The sequence below is a fragment of the Pteronotus mesoamericanus genome, unplaced genomic scaffold, assembly GCF_021234165.1.
Source record: "Pteronotus mesoamericanus isolate MK-2021 breed Mesoamerican mustached bat unplaced genomic scaffold, CSHL_Meso_final contig_182, whole genome shotgun sequence".
Taxonomy (NCBI): domain Eukaryota; kingdom Metazoa; phylum Chordata; class Mammalia; order Chiroptera; family Mormoopidae; genus Pteronotus; species Pteronotus mesoamericanus.
Genome location: NW_026555078.1, coordinates 13,464,856 through 13,492,483, shown reverse-complemented (window position 1 = coordinate 13,492,483; position 27,628 = coordinate 13,464,856). Strand labels below are relative to the sequence as shown.

Genomic DNA, 27,628 nt, shown 5'->3' with positions numbered 1-27,628 from the left:
TATCAGTAAACATTTAAGAATTTTCTAGTTGAGCTCTACCCATGCTGAATAAAGCTTAAGCAATATCCTTTATACTGACAAGAACAGAAGCTTCCCTAACATGGAAGTCAGTCAGGTAAGTCTTCTCTTTAGGTCCCAAAGCATCAGCTGCAGCAAACAAGGTTTCTTCCTCTCTATCTTGGGATATTTTCAATCAGAAATTTTTTTAAGTTTTTTTGCTTTTTTTTAAGAGAAGTGATGGGACTTCTATTTAGCCAAATGCCATTTGAGTGGTGAAAGAAGTATTAAGATGTCAGAGGTTTATGTCCTTCTCACATGTAAATTCCTGTCTTTCAGTGAGGCAATGAGATTCAGTTGAAATAGTGGATTCAGTTCTAAGTTTCTTTTCCTTTACACACACACACACATATATATATATATATATATATATTTTTTTTTTTTAAAGATCTGCTACAATCATACCTTTAACCAGCTAATCTAGATTTCATCTCTTGTTGAAATTCTTTTCCAGCCAACACCGGACTTCTTGAAGGTTGTAGTAGAAGGGACCCTTTCCTCCCAGGTAAGCAATTTTCTGTCTCTGCACAATACACACACGTTCGAAGGCTACCCCATAAGCTACATTGGCATTATTGTCCATGCGGTCAGCCACAACTCGGCACTGGGGCGGCAAGGAGAAACGCTCCAGAAGCTGGTGAGCTGCGGCACATCGGTCTTCCTGGTTCCGATGCTTCTTTACCTCAAAAGACAAAGAAGAATCCCCAGGCACCGCCCAACCATCTGAAGGATGAGCCTCATCAATATAGACCAACAGGAAGTCAGCTACAGATGAGAACTCTTCTACCAGTTTGCTGAAGGCTGGCAGCTGGTTAGTAAAAGGAGGTCAAGTGGCTGAGCCAAAGTTGACCACGAGTGGGCGCTCAGGGCTGGCAAAGTCAAGAAGGTGGCACTCGGCTCCAACAGTTGTCTTCTCTTGGGCACCGTTTTCACTGTTGTTACTTCCTTCAGGATTAGAGACTTGCACCACACTGGAATTGGGTGCATCTTCACCCAGTTTCACCTGGTTGTGAATAAAAGGAAGAGGGAGAGAATATCACATTAAACAAAGTGTCACATTAAGTCACTCTGTATAAAAACAATCGACTCTAATAAAATGTGGTGAACATATGTTGACTTGAGTAAAGAGGCATCATGGCAGGTAATGTAAAGGATGGCCCTAAAGAGAATAAAAGTCTTTTTCATTCTGTACAGTCACTGAAGGTAATTATTTTTATCATTGACGGCACTGCAGTTAACTCTCTTCATAATTAAGTTGAGGCTGGTATTCTTCACTATCCTTATTTGGCTGTCAATGCTTAGCACACATTATATAACAAATGATTAATTGACTTCATTTAAAAAGTTAAATGGTCTACTTTAAGACAAATTATCAGAGTCATGGAACAAAGTACCTCTTTCTGAATTCGCACTTCTAAATTCTAAAGTATTCAGGGAAGACCTTTACTTTCTCGCATGATATGAAGTCATTTAATCTCACTCAATAGATAGAGATACCAATGGGTTCTTTTCATGGCCAGAGCAAGAAAACATGGGGTCTACCATTTATAAAAAGAGCTCATCGCACTTAATCTCTTCATAACTTCAACTTTCCCATCTGTAAAATGATGATAAAATGCCTGTCTTCCTCATATGGTTATAGAAGGAGGACACAAGGAAAATAGCTTTTTGTACATAAAAACTCACGTGTAGATGTAGGTAGTCATTATCAGATGCCACACAAACATGTAAAACAGAATGCCACCTTTCCTGTGCAATTCTATATTGTTCTGTTTTTTTTTAAATTATCTTTAGAAGTGATCTGAGCTCTTGTCAGTAGGACATCCTCCTTAGATGCTTCTGTAGCTACTGCCTACTTTGGGTTTTTATGATTAGAATCTCATTATTTTCATTGAACAAAAACATAAAACTATTATAGGATTCTACTCATAATTTCTCAGTTTTCATGTGGTTTTTTGTCTCTTTATTTCATCTTTGTATATAGGAAGTCAGAAACCATTTACTTTTCTATATTCCATTTTATTAACAAGCTCCTCTGAATTACAAAATACTCAGAAGAGATTCTGAAGAAAATTGTAGAAGAAATCCAAGATGGCAGAGGAATAAGTGGAAGCTACACTAACCTCCTCCCAGGACCAATGTGGAATTATAACTAAATTGTAGAGAAATCATCCAGAATAACTAAATAGACACTAGCTGAAGAGAAGCCTCATAACCAAGGATGGACAGAAGAAACTACTTCAGCACAATGTGACTGGTAAGGAGTGCAAGAAGAGGTATGGGAGGGCTGGCTGGACTACCATGGGGAGTAGCTGAAATTACAGAGAGATATTTCAACCACCAGGGGGTTCCCCCTGAGAAGTGTGGGGGCTAAGCCCCAAGCTGGGCTCCCCAGTCTACAGCACCAGACCCAGAAAGGAACCCAGATATCATCCAGCTGTGAAAAGCAGCAGGGGTTCTGTCTGCCACAGAGAGATGGCTAGAGACTCAGAGACATTCTTAAAGGGCCAATGCACAAAATTTTGTTTGCAGCCACTTACCCTGGGCTCCGGCACAGGGAGAGCAGAGTGGACTAGAGATGTTTGAGGAGAAGCTTGGTCTGGTGACTCTGGAGAGAGAACTGAAGGAAGAGCTACCAGGATCACTGAGCTGAGTCATTCCCCATACTGCAGAAGCCATCTCTCTCAGGCAGACCACTCCCCTCTGAGTGGCATCAACCTGAGGGGAAACAATAGTCTCACCCACAGGAATTACTCTGCCCCATCTTATGGTTCTTAAGCTAGGCTGCTGATCACAGCTTGATTAGATGAACAACTGATGGGTTTGCTGGCTGATTAGTTTAGCATCCAAGGCAGAAAATAAAGAAGCAGCCAAAATGGGAAGACAAAGAAACACCCCAAATGAAAGAACAAGAGAATTCTCCAGAAGTACTAGATAAAATGAAGGTAAGCAATTTATCAGACAGAGAATTTAGAGCAATGACTATAAGGATACTCAACAGCATAAAAAATCATTTAAAAAGGCTCAGTCAAAAATAAAGAATGCAATATCTGAGATAAATAATACATTGGAAGGAATAAACAGTATGTTAGATGAAGCAGAGGATCAAATCAGTGTTTTGGAAGACATGTTAGAAAAAAACACCCAGGAAGAGGAGAAAAAAGAAAAAAATAATTTTAAGAAGTAAGGAGAGCTTAAGAAACATTTTGGACAACATGAAGTGTAACAACATCCATGTCATGGGAATACCAGGAGAAGAGAGTGACCAAGGGATGGAGAACCTATGAGAAGAAATAATGACCGAAAGCTTCTGTAATCTGGTGAAGGAAAAAGTCACACAAGTCCAGGAAGCTCAGAGAATCCCAAACAAGTTGGACCCAAAGAGGCCTACAACAAGACACATCATAATTAAAATGACGAGGTTTAAAGATAAGGAGATAATACTAAAAGCTGCAGAAGAAAAGCAGGTAGTTACCTATTAGACTGGCATCTGATTACTCAACAGAAACATTTCAGGCCAGAAGGGAGTAGTGTGAAATATTCAAGGTGATGAAAAGCAAGGACCTACAATCAAGGTTACTTTACCTACCAAGGCTATCATTTACCATTGAAGGAGAAATAAGAGCTACCCAGACAAGAAAAAGCTAATGATGTTTGCTAACATCAAACCAGTACAGCAACAAATGTTAAAGGGCTTGCTTTGAGAAAAAGAAGAAAAAGAGAAAGGAAAAAAAAGAGGAAAACAGTGTAACAATAAAATGACACTACATATGTATCTATAATAACCTTAAATATAAATGGCTTAAAGGCTCCATCCAAAAGACAGAGGGTAGCTAAATAGATAAGAAAACAAGACCCATATGTATGCTGCCTTCAAGAGACCCATCATAGATCAAAAGATACACACAGACTAAAAGTAAAGGGTTGGAAAAAGATAATTCATGCAAATGGAAAAAAAAAGACTGGAGTAACAGTACTTATATCCAACAAAATAGACTTTAAAACCAAGGTTATAGTAAGAGACACAGAAGGACACTGCATAATAATAAAGGGAATAATAGAACAAGAAGTTATAACCCCAGTAAACATTTAAGCACCCAAAATAGGAGCACCTAAATATGTAAAGTAAATCTTGATGAACATAAAAGGAGAGACTGACAGAAATACAGTCATAGTAGGGGATTTCAATACTTCATTGACTTCATTGCATAGATCCTCCAGGCAGAAAATTAACAAGGAGGCAGTGGCCTTAAATGACACACTAGATCAAATGGATTTAATTGATATCTTCAGAGCATTTCACCCCACAGCAGCAGAATATACATACTTTTCAAGTGTACAAAGAATGGTTTCTAGGATAGACCACATGTTGGGACACAAAACAAGTATCAATAAATTTAAGAAGATTGAAATAATATGAAGCATGTTCTCTGACCACAGTCCTATGAAACTAGAAATCAATCAGAAGAAGAACACTGGAATACATGCAAAGACATGGAAGCTAAATAACGTTATTAAGCAATGACTGGGTCAACAACGGGATCAAGGAAGAAATCAAATGATACCTTGAAACAAATGAAAATGAGAACACAACAATCCAAAAATCTGTGGGACACTGGGGAAGCAATCCTAAGAGGGAAATTCATAGCATTACAGGCTTATCTCAAAAAACAGGAAAAATCTCAAATAAACATTCTAACTTCACACTTAAAGGAACTTGAAAAAGAACAACAAACAAAGCCTAAAGTGAGTAGAAGGAAGGAAATGATAAAGATCAGAGCAGAATTAGAGTAGAATAAATGAAATAGAGTATAAAAAAAGACATAAAAGATCAATGAATCCAAGAGTCGGTTCTTTGAAAAGGTAAACGAGATTGACAAACCTTTAACCATACTCATCAAGAGAAAAAGAGAAAGGATCCATATAAATAAAATCAGAAATGAAAGCATAGAAATAACAACTGACACCAAATAAATATAAAAGATTATAAGACAATATTATGAACAACTATATGCCAACAAACTGGAGAACCTGGATAAAATGGGTAAATTCCTAGAAATATAAAATCTTCCAAAATGAAATCAGGACAAATCAGAGGATCTGAATAGACAGATTATACCTAGTGAAATTGAAGCAGTAGTCAAAAAATTCCTAACAAAAAAATGCCCTAAACCAGGTGGCTTCACAGGTGAGTTTTGCCAAACATTCAAAAAAAAAAACTAACCCCTCTCCTCAAAACATTTCATAAAACTCAAGAGGAAGAAAGTCTCCCAAATTCATTTTATGAGGTCAGCATTATCCTAATTCCAAAACCAGATAAAGACACTACAAAGAAAAAAATTATGGGCCAATATTCCTGATAACATAGGTGCTAAAATCCTCAACAAAATACTAGCAAACTGAATACAGCAATGTCTCAAAAAGATCATACACTTTGATCAACTGGGATTTATTCCAGGAATGCAAGGCTGGTATTACATTTACAAATCAATAAAGGTGACTCACCACATAAACAAAATGAAGGATAAAAATCACATAATTATATATCAACAGATGCAGAGAGAGCTTTTGATTAAAATCCAGCACCAATTTATGATCAAAACACTCAGCAAAGTGGGAATAGAGGGAGTATACACAAATATAATAAAGGCCATATATGACAAATCCACTGCCAGTATCATACTCAACTGTCAAAAATTACAATTGTTCCCCTCAGACTGGAAACAAGCCAGGGATGTCTGCTTTCATCTCTCTTATTCAACACAGTACTGGAAGTCCTAGCCACTGCAATCAGACAAGAAGAAGGAATAGAAGGCATCCAAATTGGAAAGGAAGAAGTAAAACTGTCTTTATTTGCAGATGACATGATACTGTGCATGGAGGACCCCAAAGATTCCACCAAGAAATTACTAGAACTAAGAAATGAATTCAGCAAAGTAGCAGGATACAAAATAAATATTCAGAAATCAGTTGCATTTTTATATACCAGTAATGTACTAACAGAAAGGGGAATTAAGAAAACAATCTCATTCATAATTGCTTCAAAAAGAATAAAATACCTAGGAATAAACCTAACCAAGGATGTAAAAGACCTGTACTCAGAAAATTATAAGACACAAGAAAGAAATTGAAGAGGATACAAATAAGTGGAAGCACATACTGTCTTCATGGACAGGTAGAATTAACATCATTAAAATGTCCATACTACCCAAAACAATCTATAGATTCAACACAATTCTTATCAAGATTCCAATGACATATTTCACAGAACCACAAGAACAAATTCAAGATGGATCAAAGACTTAAATCTTAGACAGAAACGATAAAAATCCTAGAAAAATATATAGGCAGCAATAACTTAGACATTACTCATAGAAACTTTTTGTCAGATATATCTCCTTAGGCAGGAAACAAAAGAAAAAAATAAACAAATGGGACTACATCAAACTAAAAAGTTTTTGCACAGCAAAGGAAATCATCAACAAAATAAAAAAAGAAAACCACAGAATGGGAGAACATATTTGCCTATACATCTGATAAAGGGTTAATATCCAAAATTTATAAAGTACTTATAAAACTTAATACCAAATAAAACAAACAACCCAATTAAAAAATGGGCAAAGGACCTGCATAGACACTTCTCCAAAGAGGACATACAGATGGCCAACAGACATATGAAAAGATGCTCAACATCCTTAATCTTCAGAGAAATGCAAATTAAAACCACAATGAGATACTATCTCACATCTGTCAGAATGGCTATTATCAATAAATCAAGAAACAACAAATGCTGGTGAGGATGTGGAGAAAGGGGAATCCCATTGCACTCTTGGTGGGAATGTAGACTGGTACAGCCACTGTGGTCCACAGTGTGGCGATACCTCAAAAAAACAAAAATGGATCTGTCTGTTGACCCAGTGATCCCATTTCTGGGAATATATCAGAAGGAACCCAAAACACTAATTTGAAAGAACATAAGCACCCCTATGTTCATTGCAGCATTATTTACAGTCACCAAGATATTAAAACAACTAATTTACACAATGAAATTCTACTCTGTCATAAAAAAGAAGAAAATTTTACCCTTTGCAACAGCATAGATGGACCTGGAGAACATTATGCTAAGTGAAATAAGCAAATCAGAGAAAGACAAATGCCATATGATTTCTCTCATATCTGGAAACTAATGAGCAAACTGAACTAACAAGCAAAACAGAGACAGACTCATAGATGGCGAGCAGATGACAGCTAAGAAGGGTGTACTGTTAGGGACTGAGCAAAGAGGAGATAGGACTCATGGACACAGACATTAGTGTGGTGATTGCTTGGGGGAGGGGGTATAATGGGACTAAATGGTACTGAAAAAAATACAATAAAGATTAAATCAAAAGAAGAAAAAGAAAAAAGAAAATTGTTTCATGTGCCCCTTTTCACGTGGTTAAAATAGTTGAACACAGACTGAAGTTTGCTGGCCTTTGGATCTGTAAATTGATAATAAAAAATAGGCAACATATAAGAGCCAATTATTTCAGTGTGAATGAACACAACTGGATCTTCCCCTTGAATGGTTTAATCAAAGACAATAACATCAGGGACAACTTATGGAAGCACAATTGATTTTTATACACTGTCCTTAATATTATAAAACACTTCTAACTGGATCAACTTATTCTCCTCATATAAATACAACCACATATAACACTGCTGTTAATTGATGTCATTTAGAAGTGAATTGCTAAAGACTGAACAATTCAGTCTGATATAAACCACTCAAGGGTTTTTATTCAGAAGCTTCTACCTAATGTTAATGCATAAACTCATTTTAACTGTAAAGAAAGAATTAAAGAAATCCTGTCTCTCCCTTCTGAAAAATCTTAACAGGGCAGGTTTAAAACAAGCACTATTAGTTTTAGTTTTAGTTCTTTTAAGGACATCTTAGAGTAACACTCTTCTTTCTTAGAAAAGGAAGCTGTAGGTGTGATTTAAATAGGTACTTTTGTTTTCAGTCACTATCAGGGAGAAGGTTATTTTCTTTGTATTAATTTTCTTGGTTAACTTATAAGGGATACTAAAAAAAGAAACATGATCCCTTTAGATGGATTCTTTTCTTTTTTAACATTTTTATTGAATTTACTGGGGTAACATTGGTTAATAAAATTATATAGGTTTCGGGTATAAAATATTATAATTTATCTGTATATTGTATTGCCTGTTCACCACGCCAAGTCCCGCTCCATCACCCTTTATCCTCCCTTTACCCTCTTCTACCTCCCCCCACCCGTTGCCCCATTCCCTCTGGTAATCACCATGCTGTTTCTGTGTCTCTGAGGTTTTTGTTTATTTATTTGTTTGTTTTTGCTTAATCCCTTCAACTTTTCCACTCAGCCCCACCACACCCCCTCCCCTATGACAGCTATCAGCCTGTTCTCAACTTCTGTCAGTCTCTCTTTTATTTGTTAGTTTATTTTATTCATTAGATTCCACATATGAGTGAGATTGTATGGTACTTGTCTTTCTCCGATAGACTTGTTATTTTATATAAGCCACATTTGTCTCTAAGGTATTAAAATATACTTAGAATTTAAAGATATACATTTTGAATATATTATAAACCTATAATCTATGGGTTCTTTCTGTACTTTGTAGATTTAGGTGGTCGGTAGCATTCCCATCACCTTACCTTTAGATCTTACCCACATAAAAGAGCAGTACCAATTCTAGTATGGCTGCTTTTAACCATATTTCTGTGCTGTGTTCCTCAACATACTATGCAATAAAGATCTAAATGTGTTCAGATGAGTCAGAATCCATAACTTTATGTTAAGTATCCGTACACAGGAAAAAGTTATATCTGGAATATAAACCTGTAGGTTGTTGGTAGGTGAACCCATCCATCTGCCTTTTGGAGTAATTTTTAAGGCCAACCAACAATTGTGTGTCTTGCTAAGTGGGTCTCTGATACCTTGAATCTCAGCCAAACAGAACTGTTGATCCTTGCGTTATTCCTGACTATTCTACTGAGTAACCTAATCTGATCCTTCAATCACAGGTGACTCTCTTATTACCTGTAGTTAATTTTCTTGGGAAGTTAAAGCACTTTCTTTTTCTTCTTGTTGACAAAGTAAAATTCAGCCACATACTAGTTTACCTTACATACAACACCTTCACTCTAAATTTAAAAATTAAGAAAGTTACTGAATACATAATATTCTTTGTGTGGGGGGATTTGGCATTTTGTTAAGCTGGGAGACATACATTGAATTACTGAATGCATGATGGTTGTTATAATCCTAGATAAGAATCAGTGAAAATTTTTACACTTAATAATAATCTTGACCTGCAATGAACATACCCATATTTGGGCGATGAATGAGCTCACTGGGATAGATAATTTAGAGATATAATTCCTGGAGTCCTACTATAGAGTGCTACCGTAATTCACACCTAATGCAGTTGATCTGTCCTTGATTTTGTTGAGCATCCTCTTTATTTAGTTGAGCATCTATGGAACCCTATGGCAGATTAGAATGTCATAAACAGATACCCTGTTCATGACTATGACCAAATAAGAGAAATGCATGGGTAAGGTCAATGTTATTAATTATACTATGGTGGAAAAAAAACACACACTCGTGTTTTGTGAGGCCCAATGTGAGTAAACCAGTAGTCTCCTTTTATAAGCATCATATACTCATCATAAAATTAGTACATCTTTCTAAAAACCTGCTGATGGAGTATAATTTAACAATAATAAAAAAATTTTAGAAATTTAAAAAAAATTAAAGTTTGCTTTAAACTACAAAGAAAATCTTTTCAAAGGACATGTGTGCTCATTTCTCATTTTCCCATTTGATCACCAAGAAAATTAAATTCCTATTTGACCAGAGCTGCAAATGAAGAATTTCTTGGTTTGCTTGGTTATGTACCCTGCTGAGATGGAATGGGAGAATCACCATTGTTCAATGATGGAAGATTCTTTGCTTTCCCCAGGAGCAAAGCATTCCTTGACAAAGAGCCAAAATGATGAAGCAAATAAAGTTGGTCCCATAATAATAACATTTAAGCTGCAGGAAAGAAACTTAACAAAAACAAGTTATCCCCTGATACTCTCAAACTTTGTTTTAATTTCCCACAGTGGCACAGAAAGTCTCCTGGCCACAAGTTACGTATCATCTTAATTTCTCCTTCTTAGAGGGTTTGTGTTTGGTTTTTGTCCTTAATGAGACATATTTGCCAAAGAGGCATTCAAAAGGCATTTTTTACTCTTGCGGAAGAGTAATTAGGTCGGTACCTCTTTCCCTGCCAGCATTAGCCTCTCTAAAGAGAATGCTGCCCAATATTTAATGCCCAAACACAAGAAGCATCATTTCCACTAATTGGTCTTGAAGTTCCGATGTTCCCAAAGGGTCCCTTTATTTTGCAATGATCAGAAAAGACATACGTAATATGCAATATCGTCATCACTGACTTTTGTCTTTCTCATCTACACTATTACAATTGTCCTTTCTTATGCTTTTGTAATCAAAATCAACACAACACCAACACGGGAGGTAAAAAAAGGGTTTGCATTTTCACAACAGGGAACATCTCTGGGCCAAGCTCAAATGTTGTGACAGCCGTGTTTATAAATATGAACATGAGTGCAAATACATGGTATATTTATAAATTTGAGTCCCGTGATGATGGGATTCCTTTTACTGACAGTGTTCAGTGCATGGGGAAAAGAGTAATGCTGCTTTAGCATGTGGGCTGTGAAATGCAGGGTGAGAGGAACAAAGAAAGGACCATTCATCAAGTAGAAGCTGGAAATACAGCATATACTACTAATCTTTTTTTCTTTTTCTTTTTCCTTTTTTGCAGCCTGAGAAAGGCTTCTGGACAAAATATCACCTAATCTCATGATAGAAAGTAAGGCAAATGATAAAAATGGGGCATGGGAGGGGCACCTACATGGAAGAATAGTTTTTCCACATCCTTCTTGCTATTCAAAGCCCTGTAATGGATTTATTCACTATCAGGAAATTTCAGATTCTTTGACATAATGACCAGGCTACATCAATGTCCTTACAAATGTAGCCAAACAATTATTAAGCAGTGGTTTAACCATTTATATTCAAATTGGCCAAATAAATCAGAGTTGAAGAATAAACTACCTTCTCTTTCCTCTGAATTCAATTCCCTTTGACCATTCTCCTTTTGATCCCTACCTTGAAAATGTAGCTACGAGCTCTCTCATTTCCCACTGTTTTATCTAAGTGATGGACATGCTCTGGCTGTGGCCTTCTTCATGTTCTTTTGAGAATGTTTCTCTTTTTAAAAAGCCATTTTCCATTGTAGAAACTAGTGTCAAAAGGCTTGAGGTGAATGAAGAGGAGGAGGAGAATGTTAAAAAGACCCTTTCAAAACCAAAATTATATGTTCAAATGAATATGTTTTCTATGATGCTGCCATCTTAACCGTGAAGAGGCTAAACTGCTCGTCAGCATCTATGTTGTGTGTTTACTCTCACACTTCATTTACGTAGGAGGTAGGCTCCCAGATAGGGTAGTTTGCTCATTGGTTGCATTTTCAGTCTTTCAGCACCAGCAGAAGGATGCAGTGCTTGATGCAATGACACTGACTAGGGACACTTAAGTAACAAATATCTATGACTCGCCTCAATCTCTCACAAGTTTCTGCAGACTTACTTTTTCATCAAAACAGCACTTAGAACTCCCTTGAACCAAACCCAAATTATCTTTAAAAGCTTCCTTACAAAGTTAGTTTTAAATCCCGTTCAGCATGTTAACGAAGGATTGTTTTGTGTGTTTGTTTTATTTGTTCTCTTCTAATTTCTTTGTTGCCTCTTGTAGCAGCCCATCCTAGGGATAACACTTTTACTGCACTTTCTCTTAAGTTCTTCCCGATTGTCTGACATTCAACAACAAGGATAATTAGAAATGGCATGCCTAATCATATCACATGTACACACACTCATGCTGGAACACCCTGCTTCTGGGGTGGCAGCCTCACAATAGTACAAGTCAGGGTTGTGAAATACTGCAATGCCACCCCAGATAGAACCTCCTCCAGTGTGTCCCTAGAAATGGCTACACCCAGTGACTGTGGCACAGATGACAACAGCAATTGGAAAAGAGAGTCAACCTGTTTCCAAGATTCTCAGTGACCCTCACAGGCCACCACAGCCACCACCACCCTTGCTATACTTGGAGACAGAAGGAGAGCTAAATTCAATGCAAGTTGTGTTTGCCATGTTTCCTTTCATTATGCACCCAATCCAGTCTTGTCTCTGGACATGTGTGTTCTTGGGTGGCTTCTTCTCATGGTGGTAGCTATTACAGAAATCATTAAAAGCAAACTTAAGAACACCAGTCATGAACTTGGTCACTAATCAAATCAGTAGACAGAAACAATACAGGGGAGGAATACACAAACCATATAAGACAAAGAAAACAAATCATTCATTCTTCTTAATTTCTTGGAATAAGAACAAATATTGCAACACAATGGAACATTATACATTAGTGAAAAAAATAAATAATAAATTCTATTAAAGAGACATTGTTTTTCCCTTTTAACATCAACAAGCTGTTTAATAGGAGTGACAACCTCACTTAAAATATGTGAGTAACCCCTGTATTTTATGTGAGAACTATTTATGGAAGCATACATGCATATAAGTAAATTTCTCCCGGGCAGTGACTTTTCTTTTATATGCAAAAGTCAATTCTCTTTCAAAAAAGTAATAACTTAATATGCTGATACCAAGCCACTGACATTGCCATGTCATCTCCTAACACCTACAAATACAACAAAAACATTAAAATGTCACATTCAGTGTATAGACTTGTGGAAATGAAATGATCACCTCAACATCTTCTTACCACATCTCCCATTGGCCCTACATAACTAATATAAATGAGTTTTACTATTAGAACTTTAAGCATCTTTTTACATTATTATAAAAGAATTTTCACTTACTGGCAAGAGCTCTAACTATTCTCTAGTCATTAGGAAAAAAAATGCAAACCTTCTGCAGGTTACTCTCAATAACAAACACATGCATTATAGTAACATTTCCTTAATTCACAATGGATATTTTCTTCCTGAACACTTGTTGGATTTTCAATGGAACAAAACTACTTTGGATTCTTTGTGACTAGAAGTGATTTATTTTCCCTTTCTCGTGCATAGATTTTGTTTTCTAGTGGTTAGTTATGGAGAACTCACTCCCTTCTCCCTCTTTTATTCTGAGTTTTGTCTGTTTATGAGGTGCTGCCCGCCTGTGGGGTACCACTTCATTGGCTTTTATATTCCTCTCAAACTCCCTTCCCTAGCGTCTTAGACAAGGTCCCCCAACACTGATAGGGAAAACCAGGATTGTCTGCTTTGATAGCAACTTTTGCCAAAGGAGTCAATTCTTCTTTCCCAGGGAACTTCAGGAGCTGTAGGGGCATAGGGGCAAATGGTCTAAGGACCAATGACAAAATGTTACATTTTGCTCCTTAAGATCTGAGCTGAGCATGCTCCAAGCAGCGAAAAGGCTAAAATGCCAGCATTCTTTGCTTAGAAACCAAGACCCCAACCCTGGTTTTGAGAGAACAGCCCCTGGGACAGAAGTTCTGCAGGTGAGGGAGGCCCCTGCTCCATGTGCAAGGTGGGCATTATAACAACTTTGAAATTTAACGACTTCAAAATTTAACAACTTTGAAATGCTCTTTCTAAGATAACTGATTTTACTTCAGAGAAGCAGAGCAAATGTGGTTTCCCTTACAAAGTCTGGATTTCTGACAGCTAGTGTTCAGATCTTCCTTTTACAAATTGCTGTCTAGTAACTCAGGATGCAGGGCCCCATAACCCCTTCTACAGGGTTTCAGTCAGAGTCGATCGAGAGGAGGACACCGCACACAGGCTTGCTTACATTAACTCTCGCCTCTACCAGAAATGAAGCAGATATTATGCCAAATCACACCTATGGTGTCACCATTTGGGGAAGTCTTGTAATCTCGAGAGTTGAGTAGCATTTTCTTTTCTTCCCTTTGCTTTTCAATACCCACTCATTGAACTGTCTTTCCTAACACAGCTCACATAGCATCTCTTCAAGCAAAGCATTAAAATCCCTGTTTATACCAAGAGGAAGTGAAATTCAGCAGTCTCCCCTCCCCTAACATTGTCAGGCTTTCCCCAAGGTTACCGGGCCAGCACAAACACCCTCTACTTCGAAATCACAGCAAGCCATTAAATGCCCTTTATTAGGAAGACTTCTTATTGGGTCACACAGAGTCAGTATGGCTTACTACCTGTCACCCCTAAACCTAACTTGTGGGACAGGTGTAAGAAGCCAAGGCGGGAGCTCGCTTGAACGATTCGGTGCCCAATTAGGGCTCCACAATCTCACCCCAGTGCTCCCAGAGGCCTTGAGTCCCCAACGTCGCAGCCCCTGCCCAGGCTGATCTAAGAGGCCCCTCTGGGCGAGCTCACCTGTTTGTAGGCATCGAGGAGGAAGCTCTTCCAGATGCAGCGCATTCCCTCTGAGGTCAGCATGCGCCTCCACTCCCCGCGGGTGGACTTGGAGCGGCTCAAGAGCAGCACCACGTGCTTGAGGAGAATGACCGAGTCATAGAGCGCCAGGAAGAGGCAGTTGGAGAAAAAAACTGGCAGAATCTGCAGTGTGATCAGCAAGTCTACGCTGAGGATGCCCATCTTCTCTGCCTCCTGAGTCAGTTCCCGTGTGCACCGTGGTTCCCCTTCACCCTCTTATTTAAAAGGGGGTGGTAATACAGGGGGTGGGGGAGGTAAAGGGGAAGGTTGGGGGTGGGGGGAGAAGGAAAAAAAACCAAATTAAAAGGAAGCCCAGGCTCTCTCCTCTTTCAAAGAAGCAGAAATGGCAAGACCAAGTCCAGTCTGTCCAGCCCAGCAGTTGGAGTGTGCCCATCAATTCATTCAATTCGGAGCTGCTGCTTTTTTTTTTTTTCCCAAGATTTAAGATGTTAAAAAAAAAAAAAAAAAAACTGGCGTACCCGTCCCTAATCCAGTAACCCCTCTCAGAGTCGGTTAAAGACAGGCAGTTCCACTTTCATTTCCAAGCACCTATGAGACTGTGGCAGAGACTGCAAAATTTTCTTTAGCTTTTCATTGTCTCTATGTTCAGATACGTAGCCTGTTTCTTGAATTGCCAGAGTTTTTAAAATGTGCTTTAAGGGTAGTTTTTTTTTCCCCCTCCTTTACTCCGTTTTACACACACTTTCTGTTCTCCTTCTCCCCAGCCTGTCTCACTCCCTTCCCCTGGAGCGACTGACTCCTCTCCTCTTCTCTCTCCCTCTGGCTTTGCTTCGGTGCTATCTGTGGTGCAAAGTGCTCTCTCTGCAGCCCAGTGAGTCTCCCTGAAGCCTTTTATACATTCCCTGGCTAATTGCTGCAATAGAGAAATGAAAGCCTAATCTTGGTAAAGATCTTGACGTCATTGAGAAAGAGGGCTTTACTTTGGCCAGGACTGCAGTGAATAGAAAAGCAAAACTCGACAACTTTTTTTTTTAAGAAGTGTTGGGGGGGGGGCGGGGAGGGACAGTGGAATTTTGCTTTGTGATTTAAAGAGAGAGAGAGAGGGGAAAAAAATTAATACCTCTGACGGTTTTCAGAAAATGCTTTCAAACTTTGGGAAAAATAATTTACTCTAACATGTAGATTTGATAAGTTAACACTCTCTCTTCTGATTATTATTATTATTGTTGTTGTTCTTCATTTATGAGAGGAGTTAGAAACAAGGGATCCTGAGACACAGGTAAAGGAAGAATAGGTCATCTTTGCTCTATTTCTTGGAAGATGTGAAAGCTTAAATTTGATTTTTATATTTATATATTATGATTGTCTCTCATCAGATTTCTGACTTGGGCTCCTTAAATATTTTTGAATCAGGATTTTATTTAACAAAATTCAAAATGCGTTGTAAGGTGGAAAACTTTTCAACTCTTTGAGTACCATTGCAGCTTTTCTCTAAAGCTTCTTGCTGAAAATTAATATAAGTATTCTTTTCAGTTTTACCTAAGTTTCCAATGGGGGAGGGGGGAGAAAAAGAAAGGAAAAAAGAAAGAAAGAAAATCTTCCAGACATGAAAGCAAGTGAAGTAAACACATCCCCATTTAGTTCCACTTTGCCTATATGCAGATTAAATTAAAACTTTCCATCAAATGACATTAAGATGCCACAAGGCTGAGAAATAAATTCTTTATAAGAGAGCTCTTTGCATTCTGCACTTCCCCTGCTTCTGTGAGCACAACTCCTAAGAGACTTGACACTTAGAGAATCTTCCTTTATGCTTGGAAAAAATTTTGATTAAATGTGTAGGCAGTTCGGAGCAGATTTTGAATTGGTTCAGAAGCCACACTGACCACTGCTCAGCGGCCCAGCTCCCCCATCAGTCTCCAGGACCGGCAGGTATTTAGAGCAGACAATGCTTTGGCAGAATGCCAGGACCCCCATCTCCTTCTAGTTTTCCTTCCTCATTTACCTAACAGACCACTTCTAGGAATTACGTTTTCTTGGAAGAAGGGGTGACAGCTATAGACACTGGGGTGGTGGGGATATAGAATTGTAATTGAAAATTAATTAGCTGACTTGGCTATGTATGCAGAGCTGTCATTAAGCATGCGCTGAGCTGTCGGTGCTGACCTTTGGTCAGGACATTTCTGTGTTTTGTCTCTGTGGCTAAAACCTGCAAGATCACAGAAATGATTTAAAAGACTAGAGCAGGGTCATTAATTGGTGGGCCCATGGGCCAAATTCTGCATGCAGATGCATTTTATTTGGATGGCACAATGCTTTTTGCTTTTTGAAAAATAATTGAATGAGAATGCCTTTGGGTTCTGCAAGACCAGGTATTCTTGTCTGCTTTGTCCATTGCTCTCCCAGCAGTTAAAACCATGCCTGGCACAGAGCAAGTTCGAGGAGGATGGAGTGAATGGACCAATGGGCAGGGCATGCATTGCTCTACACTAGGGGGCACTATTCGCATACAATATGATAATGACTGGGGTGCCCCAGAACTGTAAATACCCTCATGTAGTTGGGCATGGCCCCTCTAATGACACAGCTCTCACCACCCCCCATTGTCTGAAAAACTAGATTCTTTCGTTGTTATCATCAGTTTAGTCCATGATGAGTTTTGGCTTTGTAGACCATGGAGTAAATGTCTAGAGAAGACTTCCTGAGCTTAGAAAAATTAATATAAACCTCACACAAAAATATTTTTCCTATGATGGGCATACAATGTTAGTAAAAGAATATTGTTCATATATATAATAAATATTTACTCCATTCACCCTCTGATCTTCTGATGTCCTTATGGAAGAAAACAAAGGATGAAGAGAGGGAGGTGACAACGTGGTATTTTAACCAGCTTGGATGGGAAAGCTACAGTGCTAGACAAAGTCCCAGCCAACAATGACAGAAGGAGGTGTGGACTCAGGAAATGATGCTTCCACTTACTGCCCAAGCATTAAAATCTCACCCCTTCTCACACATCCATTTTGCCGTTTGAATTAAACCAGTGCTGCCTTGAGGTGGAGAGAGTTCGGCATCTATAAACCAATTTCTTCCTCACTTATTATTCGTTTTCAAGGAGAGAGGTATTTTTGGAAATGGTAAGCTAAGGACAGGGATTGGTAGGAAATCTGAAAAATACTTTCTTTTTAAATGCAAAGTTCAAGGCACATCCACACTACAAACAGTTATAAATCAGAATGGCATTTTTTCTCTTTTTTACTTCTTTTTTACATTGTTTTGAAGTCAGAAGTGTTTTGAAGATTTTTTTTTTTTTTAAATAGAAGAACAAATAGTCACATAGCCAACCTGGTTGTGTCATTTCTCAGATTTTTTTCTATCATTTTTTTTCTAAATGAATAAGTAAGTGAATCACAAAACTGTTTCATTCTATTACCTGTTAGACAATCTGTCCATTCTAGAAATTATATTTCTCCAAAGCTATTTCTCTTTTTACATTTAATTTACAGTTGCTTGTTTTAAATAATAATAATAATATTTAGCACTTTAATCTTCAAGTAACTTCATACTCATTAAGCAACAAAAATAACTCACAAGGTGACAGGGAATGAGTTGTCCCATTATATAAATGAGAGAAAGTGGATCATTAACACTGTAGAGTTAGAGCTGGTGTTAGGATATTTTTTCCAACGCTAAACCTCACTTTTTCCCTATATGACGTTTTGTGGGTCCTGGTCATTACTCTGAGACTCAAAACCCTTTGCCAAAGTGGTTGTGCTAAGTAATTTTACCTTCTAAATTGCAAAGGATATCTGGAATTTCACATCTGTTTAATATTGCTCCAATTCAAGCTCCTCATTTAGATTTCATTTGATCATTTGAAAGTCTTGGATACCTTGTTGGTCTTGTCAAGTGTTCTTAGTGATCAGCATTTCAATGAGTTCAATGCAAACCAGCTAGTGGTGTGTTGCCTGAATTTCCCAACAAAGTGGTACACAGGTTCTAAATTCCAAAGAGAGGCAGCTTAGGGTAAAATGCTTTGGGCCTCTAAATAAATGCTAAACCATTGCAAAATGGTTGATTTCTGCCCACCGCCCTCCACCCCCTTCCATTGTATAAGAGCATCATGTCCTACCATTGCCTCCTTCTGGTTGGAAAAATAATATGTTTATGCATGATAAGTCTTTAGTCTACTTTTTGACTCTTAAATTGAGACTGAGAAAATGAAGTCAGATAATCCAAAAGTAGTCTTGGACATTTCAAGGATGGAAGCTACCACTACTATTTCCTTATTGCTGTCTGAAGGAGCCAAAGAGCATTTTAAAAAAATTTTGAAGTTGAGGGGAGGGCAACAGGGGAAAATTGGGACAAATGTAATAGAACTACAGTAAAAAAACATTGAAGTTGATAATCCATGCCACAGATTTTCAAGAGTCTTTGTTTTGTGGAATTTTATTCCTTCTAATTCAAGTGATTTGTTCAATATAATTAAAAAGGGAATTTCATTTTTACTGTATTAAAAACTTGTCAAACAGATTTTATGTCTAAAGAAAACATCTGGTTAGGATATAGATGTGCTGGATTGGGGTTTGGGAAGATGACCATACTACATAATCCCCCCAAAATATGTAGCTCTTATCAGAGAAGGGAATCTAAAACAGTACAACTTTCTATTCCTTGTGACTCCTGGTTGTGTCTGAGAGGGAGTTATAATGTAGGGCTTATACCACAACTACTGAATCACTTGAAATTCCCCTTGGGCCCATCCATTCTTCAAACACAGCCATGTACCCTGCCATGTGATGAAAGGAGAAGCTCAATAGATAAAACAGACAACCCCACAGTAAACTCTGACACACCCTGAGCAAAACAACTTAGGCCTGGGGCAGTGAAGGCAGACACTGTGGGGGGTATGAGCTTTCTATCCCAACAGCCTTGGTCTGAGGTCCCTTTGCAAGCCCTGGCAGAGAACACAATCTGAGGTGTTGACACATTCTTCCCACAGGAGCTGCTGCTGCTCTTTCTTTCCTCAGGCCACCTACTGGTAAGACAGAGAAGGAAAGAAAAAAAGAAAACAGGAGGAGGAAAGCAGAAATGAAGAGAAGGAAGATTGGGGGTGGGGGAAGGAAGGGAGAAAAGAGATTCACTGAATTGCCTGCAGAGGCTGCCAGCAAGAAAGCCTATTAATACCAATTGCGGCAATGATTTTTGTGAGGAAGACAGCTGTCCAGAACCTGGATGGAAGCCACCACCTCATTTCACAGAGGACACTGAACAGCTGTTAGGAGACAACAGCCTTCATATGCTATTGACCTGGTCTAGATCTAAATTGATGGCCAGTCCCCACACCCATCTGTCCATAGCTCCTCAGGTGCCATGAGACTCTCCAAGTGTTATTCAGTTTTGAGAATAGTTTATTACCCTCTAGAGACACACAAGTTAAGGGAATAGAGGAGAAAAACACTGTAAAGCTATGCATGGGGAATTCCTTCAGGACAAAGACTCCCCCCACTCCCTGCCCCAGAATAAACAAATTGAACTCAACCTATTTTTTCCTAAAATTGGACTCAATATCATATTTCCCACTAAATATTTGACCCAATGAAATAGACCAAAAGAAACAAAGGAAATTGGTCAAAAACAGCCATCATCTTTGGAATAACTTTTCCTGTATTTCATTCTGCAGCTCAAAGGAAACCACCAGATGATACTAAGACATAAAAATAAAATAGGCCATTCTTTTCAAATCGTTTTACAGGTACTTTAAAAAAATCACTTATATATCCTCTCACTCATATGCTGAGTACATGAACACAGAGCATGACAAAGTATATTAAGACACATGCTGGTTCTTGCCATCCAGAGGTAATAGTATAGTTTGTCCCCACTGAGAGCAAAGGATGCCACACCTCCTCTCTCAAGAATCAGCAGATACTAATGCACAGAGAAAGTAAGCTATATTCCCTTTCAACCTCAGTGGAGATGGTGGAGCTAATAGAATTAACTGTAGGATAAAAAATCCACTTTTGAAATGGGCATAAAATACCTGCAATGAGGATGATTGTGCAAAGAGATATGTTACCAAGGGAGGTTATGAAAATGTTATTAGCGCAACTGCTTTCAAGGTAGGGAGGGAGCCTAATAAGATAATCTCTCAAAACCTTTTAAAGCCTGTGGTGCTATTAAAATAATAGTTTAGAATAAGTTAATATATATCACATACATAAAAACATCCAACTGAGCTAATGGAAGAATACCATAATCACAAATTATTGCTCTGAATTCATTTAAATTCTGAAGACTAATATTTTTGTGCGATTAGGTAAATCCTTCTGTTTTCTTAACAGGCAGTAGATAGAAAAAAATTAGCATGTCTTCCAAGGACAAAATAGAATGCATGAAATTCAAATCTATGTTTAAAGTTGAGCTTCATCCATTAAATGGACACTGGTAGTCTTCTATTAACACACAACCACTTAGCTAAATGATTATTTTAAAAGTAGGTGTATATATTATATATATATATATATAAAATATGTATAATATAATGTGTATAATATATACACATTACCTTTTCTTTATCCAATCCTCTATTGAAGGACACATCAGTTGTTTCCATGTTTTGGTCACTGTGAATAATGCTGCAATGAATATAAGGGTACACATATCTTTATGAATAAATTTTTTCAAATTTTTCAGGTAGATACCCAGGAAAGGCATTGTTGGGTCATTGGTAACTCTATTCTTAATTTTTTTAGGAAGCTCCATACTGTTTTTCATAGTGGCTATATCAGTTTACATTCCCACCAGTAGCGTATACAATGGAATACTGCTCAGCCATAAGAATAGACAAAATACTGTCTTTTGCAACAACATGGATGGATCTTGAGAATATCATGTTAAGCCAAATTAGACAGAAAACTCAGGAACCATATAATTTCATTCATATGAGGGATATAAAACAGAAAGCAAAACTGATCAAACCAGACAAACACTCATAGATAAAGACAAAAGTATGCTGGTTACGAGAGGGGAAAGGGGTAGGGGAGGTAAAAGAAGGTAAATGAGGTGAAAGACATGGTGATAGGATATCTAACTTTGGGCACTGAACCTACAATGTAATACACAGATGATATATTATAGAATTGCGTGCTTAAAACATATGTAATCTTATTAACCAATGTCGTTACAATAAATTTAATAAAATTTAAAAGATAAAACAAGAGAAGAAAGAAAGAAAGAAAGAAAGAAAGAAAGAAAGAAAGAAAGAAAGAAAGAAAGAAAGAAAGAAAGATATAAATTTCTGAATAGTCTTATTTTGTTTTCTCAGGGGAATTTTCTATCATGTTTTAAAAACTTAAATTCTACCTTCCCAAAATACTGATTTTTGTATCCGTAATGAGCTAAATTATACACAAATCTAAGACCTCAAACTCCTCAGAGCAAACATCTCTATTGCTTCCTGATGAATATTAAATAATACCTGGTCACTCAGCAAATTGGCATTTATCTCTTATCAAGAGATGTCTTGTTCCAACAGACTTCAGTTATCAGACACAGAATCTATTTCAGGGATCATTCAAGCCCACACAACCAGAAACAAACCCCTGACTTGATTTTCCTACCTGTAAAATAGAGCTAAAAATGTCCTCCCATAATTATCTCATGTTGAGGGCGAATGTATTCACATTTTGAAGAAATGTGGTCTTGATCTAAAACTACTCAAAATAAAAAGCAATCTTGGCTAATGAGCTTATTTGTACCTGCCTAAGTCAATAAATTTCCTCTTTTATAACATTTTTTGGGAAAATATATTCCTGGCAGGCCAGATCTGATAATATAGTATGACTTACCAACCTGCTTCAACTGACTTTAAGAAAACTGTGGCTACTTATTGGGAAGCAGGAAAGATTACCAGTAATTGGGGAGAGTAAGGATGGGCAACTTGTGCCTGAAGAATAATAGTAATCAATCTGAATCTTTGCCCAAACTCAACCCTGAACTGAACCTGCTTGAGAGCCCTATCAAAAGGTGTGTTTCTTAATTCTAAATTATTTGCAATGCAAACACTTCTGCCTTTTCCATGATTCTAGGGAGAATATAAAGAAAAGCTACATAAATGTCTCTGATCCAACAAAACAAATCGTTCTCCTAATTTTCTGGACCATAATGGGGTAGAAAAACATTCAAAAACAAAGGAGAAAAACCACTGACATTTAAATGAACAATGTGCTTGACAAATTGAAGCCTCAAAAAAATTCAATGCCTGCCAATATTTGTGATACTGTTTTGCCTCTTCCTTAAGATGTTTTATTTGTCCTACACAGAAATACTTTCCTACAACCCAGGGACCTCAGAACTATGGGTCTCAAAAGAGCTATCAAAGGTATTTGTTTTCTTGTGTGACAGAATGACCTAGCAGACAATGGGGAAGAGAAAAATAAAAAGATGGAAGACATGACTGGATTTAGAAGAATGAATGTAATAAGGATTTGTGGGGGGCAGGGCACAATCCATAGCATTTGATTGCCTTGATCTCAATAGATGCTAAATAATGCGAACATCGAGAAATGCAAAGAATATAGAGATTACCTCAATGAAAGGATATGAAATGGGAAGTCAGTATGTAAAAATCTTTCATTTTCTATATGTAGCCCCAGTGAAAGGATATAGGAGATGTAAGAAAAAGGGAAGGTAAAGGGCAAAGACATTTGCTTACATTATAAAATTAGCTTGAAATTACTCAAAAGATTAGCCACTATAAGACATTTATTCAGTTGGCCATCCACTTACTACAAATATTTATTGAAACCTATAAAGATGCAGCCATTGTGCTGAACACTGGAAAGGATCACTGATCTATAAAATGTAGAGTCCAATGGAGGGCAACAGACATGTAAACTAAAGAAGGTATTATAGGTGCTATAATAGAATTGCAGTGTATAGCATAGTATAAAGGGAAGATTAGCCAATTCTATGTGTAGTTAGAGTCAAGAAAGGGTTAATGAAGAAAACGCACAGGTCCCATTAATTATAGTGCGGCAAAATCAAATTCAGAAATGTGGTACTTGATAGTGGAATGAGTTTAAAACAATGGTTTTTGTATACATCCACTTATGTCTGTTTGTAATATTTTATCTTTGATCTCTACTAGAGGAAATTGAATAGTATTTTTTTGACCTTGGAACATAAATTATTTAGGAACATATAACCTTCTCTCAATAAGCAAAGTTGTGATAGTTACACAAAATGAAAACTAAATTGCTTAAAGCTTTGTTTTGACAGATGCTGTCAGTAACAGCAAGGGACAGAGACCTGGCGCTATATATATATATATATAAAATTTCCTGTCTCTCCTTTTCAATTGACAGAAAGTTGGTAGGTACAAGTTCAATCTTCACATTTTCATGTTATAAATATACAGTGGAAGCAAGGAAGTACTTCTTGGCAATGCTATTCACTTCTAGTTGAAGAATAGATCAGTTGCAGGGATAGCCCTGATCAGATTAGTTCTAGTTCTTCAGGACAACACTTCTTTGCTTTTGAACCATGCATTTCATTTTTGGGTTCTCTGGATACCTCACCAGGGTGACTTTGTAAAGCACATTGAGATTACAAATTTATCACTATTACAAGATGGGGCTAAAGTAGGTTTAGCGTTGTTCATATAGAAAATAATGTAATAATTAATAAATAATATTATAAGAATAAACTCTTCACGTGCATACACCTGTAAACCTACTTTTGCCCCACTTTATATTGTAGCCTCTGGGATCTTTATGCTGCTACAGGAAAAAACATGGGTCCAGGAACTCTATATGACTTCAATCCAAATATGCATTCTTCCAGTTAAGTCTATACTTTAGGGCATCACTGCTGTTTCTTTATTTGTGATTTTTGTTATCTTTGTTCTCTCATGACAAATCACCTGACAGTAAAAAGGAAGCATGGTTAGAGATGATGTTTACTTGTTAGGGAATTTTATAAACTAATTCAAGAAGGTAGAAATCAAGATTTTATGGAAATAGGATATATTTATGAAATATAGAGCTTATTATATAAGTACACAATGAACATTTTTTTTTCCATATTTAGAGTATAAACTCTTGGTGGGAAATAGTTAAATTATAGGGTTTTAAAAAACAGTTTACTATGGAAAAATTCAAACATATGCAAAAGTAGAGTGATGAGTATAAAAGCCCATGGACCCATCAGCTAACTTCAACAAATATAAACTCATGACCAATCTTGTTTTATCTCTACCACCCTCACCCACTTTCCCCCTTCCCATGTCATTTTGAAGGAAGTTCTGGTCAAGTTTTTTGATTCTCCAAAATACCTACAATGTTTTTTGCCTACAGAAATTACAGTATACATTAGCTAGCTAATTGATTTATTCTCTTATATCTCCCTTTTTACTTACTTGTTGATTTATTTGGCAAGTGACTTAGAAAGAAATAGAAAATAGACATTTCTCCCCATCACTTCTGAGCTCAAATCCAATCTTTTATCTAAGTACCTTATGCTACAGCAAAGGTGTTTTTAAAAAATGCATGGATAGACAATAAAACTGTAACATTTTCCATAAATTACTGAACCACAGTCATTTCCTTACTTTCATTTGTTTTTACTGGTATATAGTGCACATGCTGACTTAGAGTCAGATTGCTTTTTAAATTATGAGGTGGTCTCAGTTTACTCATTCACATCCATCCCCAAATGCAATGTACTACAAAATATGACACAAAATAGGCAACTAGGTCATAAGAATCTGACAATTCTGATGGAACAAAAGCTGATAAGAATTCATGGAGGTGATCAATGACAAGCTAATGTGTTTCTGTATGTAAAATTTCTCACAGGGAAACTTCACGGATACAAGAAAATCATGAAATTTACCATAAAACAAATGTATGAATATAAAACTTAACTTCCTAGTGAAACTCATAATAATAGGTCTCTATGCCTGTTCCCTACAGTCATTCTCCTTTCTTGAGTCATCAAACTTTCCCCACAACATCATAATCCCTCCATTAGAGACCTGCCATGTTCTCAGCTACTTACCATTCCACAACAACCCCCAGCCCAAGAAGTGATGAATGTATGCTTGGGATGGTTGTATGGAAAATATAACACCTTTAGCAATATCACTGATCACTAAAAGAAAACGGGTGGAGAGTAATATGGGAAAAGTATATGCATCTATTTAGTTATCTGCATTTTCTATAAAAGAAAGTATACAATTTCACTCAATGCTATTTCAGAATAGTGTACTTGCATATGCATGTACATTAAATTTTGTAGGTGTGCTTTGCTATATTGGAAAACATATTCAAATAATAAATCTCAATAAATGAAAATTACTTTCTTTTTCTACAGTATATAAAAATGCCAGGGCAATCTGCTCTCTGTGTTCAGACACCAAAGAGCTAAACATTGAGTGATATCCAACTTTATGAGTCACATAAAAATGGGTAAGGAGAGAAACATTTAAAGAGATAAACACTGTCAACCAGAAACGATTACAAACTTTGTAACAATCTGCATTTTTTATTGTTTTCTGTTTACCTAGCTTTTCCCACTATGAATTTCTTTCACTCATTTCCCTTCTTTTAATAATATATTCCCATGATCATTGACATTAAGGGATGTGAAACAGGACTCAGTTTATATTTACTGAAATAAATACAAGTAACTTTAAAAGGCAAAAATTTCCTTATATACTTGGATGCTTCATCTAGCTACTTTCATTTAATTAGTCTGGAAATTGAGCTCCTTTTTCACAGACAGTACTCTCTGTTTACCTTGTGCTATATGAAACCACCACATTCAACCTTTTTTGACCTACAAGAACAGCAATTTTATATTGTTTAAACTAATAGTATTTCAGAGAGCCAAAGGTCTACAAATAGATTGCCATTGCACTTGAGCTACATATGGTTATTTTTTTGGAGAAATGTACACAGAAAAATGGAAGTCTGTTTTCATGAGTATACCCATGATATAATTACTTGAAATTTAATTGTTTTAAAATCATATCATGTTAATAATAAAAAACAAACTAATGTTATTTTTTAGTCTGACCTGTCAACGACTGTCATTGGCCTAAAGTAGACACCTGAAGAAATTTTATATCCTACCAATTAATGTGCACAGTAGCCACAGTAGCTGTTTCTTCAAAATGATGACACCTAAAATGTATATTAAAATACAGACTGTCAATATTTATAAAACTCAGTAAAACATTTGACTAAGAAGGGTTTTATATACAATATGTCAATATGTTACTAACAAAAGTGTTCATACTACTGTAAAGATTTGGGAAAAGGAAATTTAATGTTTAAGAAGTAGAAAGGCCAATCTGAATAGGAGACATATTAAACATGTCAAGTTATATATAAGGATGGTATTTAATTTAGCAGGAAAGGATTCTCTTAAACATAGAGTTTGTGATTTTACTTATGTTCATAAAAAGCTGAAAAGGAGACTCAGACATTTTTAGAATAAAAAGCAAATCGTACATCTCTGCTATTCCTGAGGCTATTGTTCTTAACGGGAACTATCGTTAAAACTTGGTTTTTCAGTTGCTTACTCAATTTGGGGGTTAGCTTAGTCTGTCCCTGGTGTAGACAAAGTTAAATAAACTCCATAAAGCAGGTCAGATACATTCTTTGGACATCAAGTCACTACTTTAACTACTTTTGTGACCCACTTTCATTAAATTTGTCAGAGCAAAGTACAGCAAAGAAATGTGGATTATATCACAGACCACCAAGCAAGTGCCCAATTATCTTTTCACATAATCTTTCTTTTACATTAATGATAATATCAACACAAACAGCACCAAGTACTGATAACTGACACCTATTAAGAACTTCATATGTACCAGTCACTCTTCTATTTTTAATTGCTTTAGGTCGGTTAATCTCCATTACAACCTTATGGCATAAATGCCATTATTAGGCTTATTTTCTAAGTGAAGAAACAAAGGTTTAGGGAGGGGTGAAGCAAACTGCAAAGGTCATGATTTTTGAATCACAAAACCTCCACACTGGAAGCACCCAGGAAGAAC

At 36.9% G+C, this 27,628-nt stretch overlaps 1 protein-coding gene across 1 annotated transcript in view; it reads right to left on the bottom strand.

Moving 5' to 3' along the window:
- Nucleotides 1-464: 464 nt before the first annotated feature.
- Nucleotides 465-27,628, bottom strand: part of DIO2 (iodothyronine deiodinase 2) — a 222,778-nt gene continuing 195,614 nt past the window's right edge. The window contains 3 exon segments of the mRNA XM_054567191.1: nt 465-487; nt 490-1,060; nt 14,539-14,813. Coding sequence (XP_054423166.1) covers nt 465-487; nt 490-1,060; nt 14,539-14,813 — 869 coding nt within the window.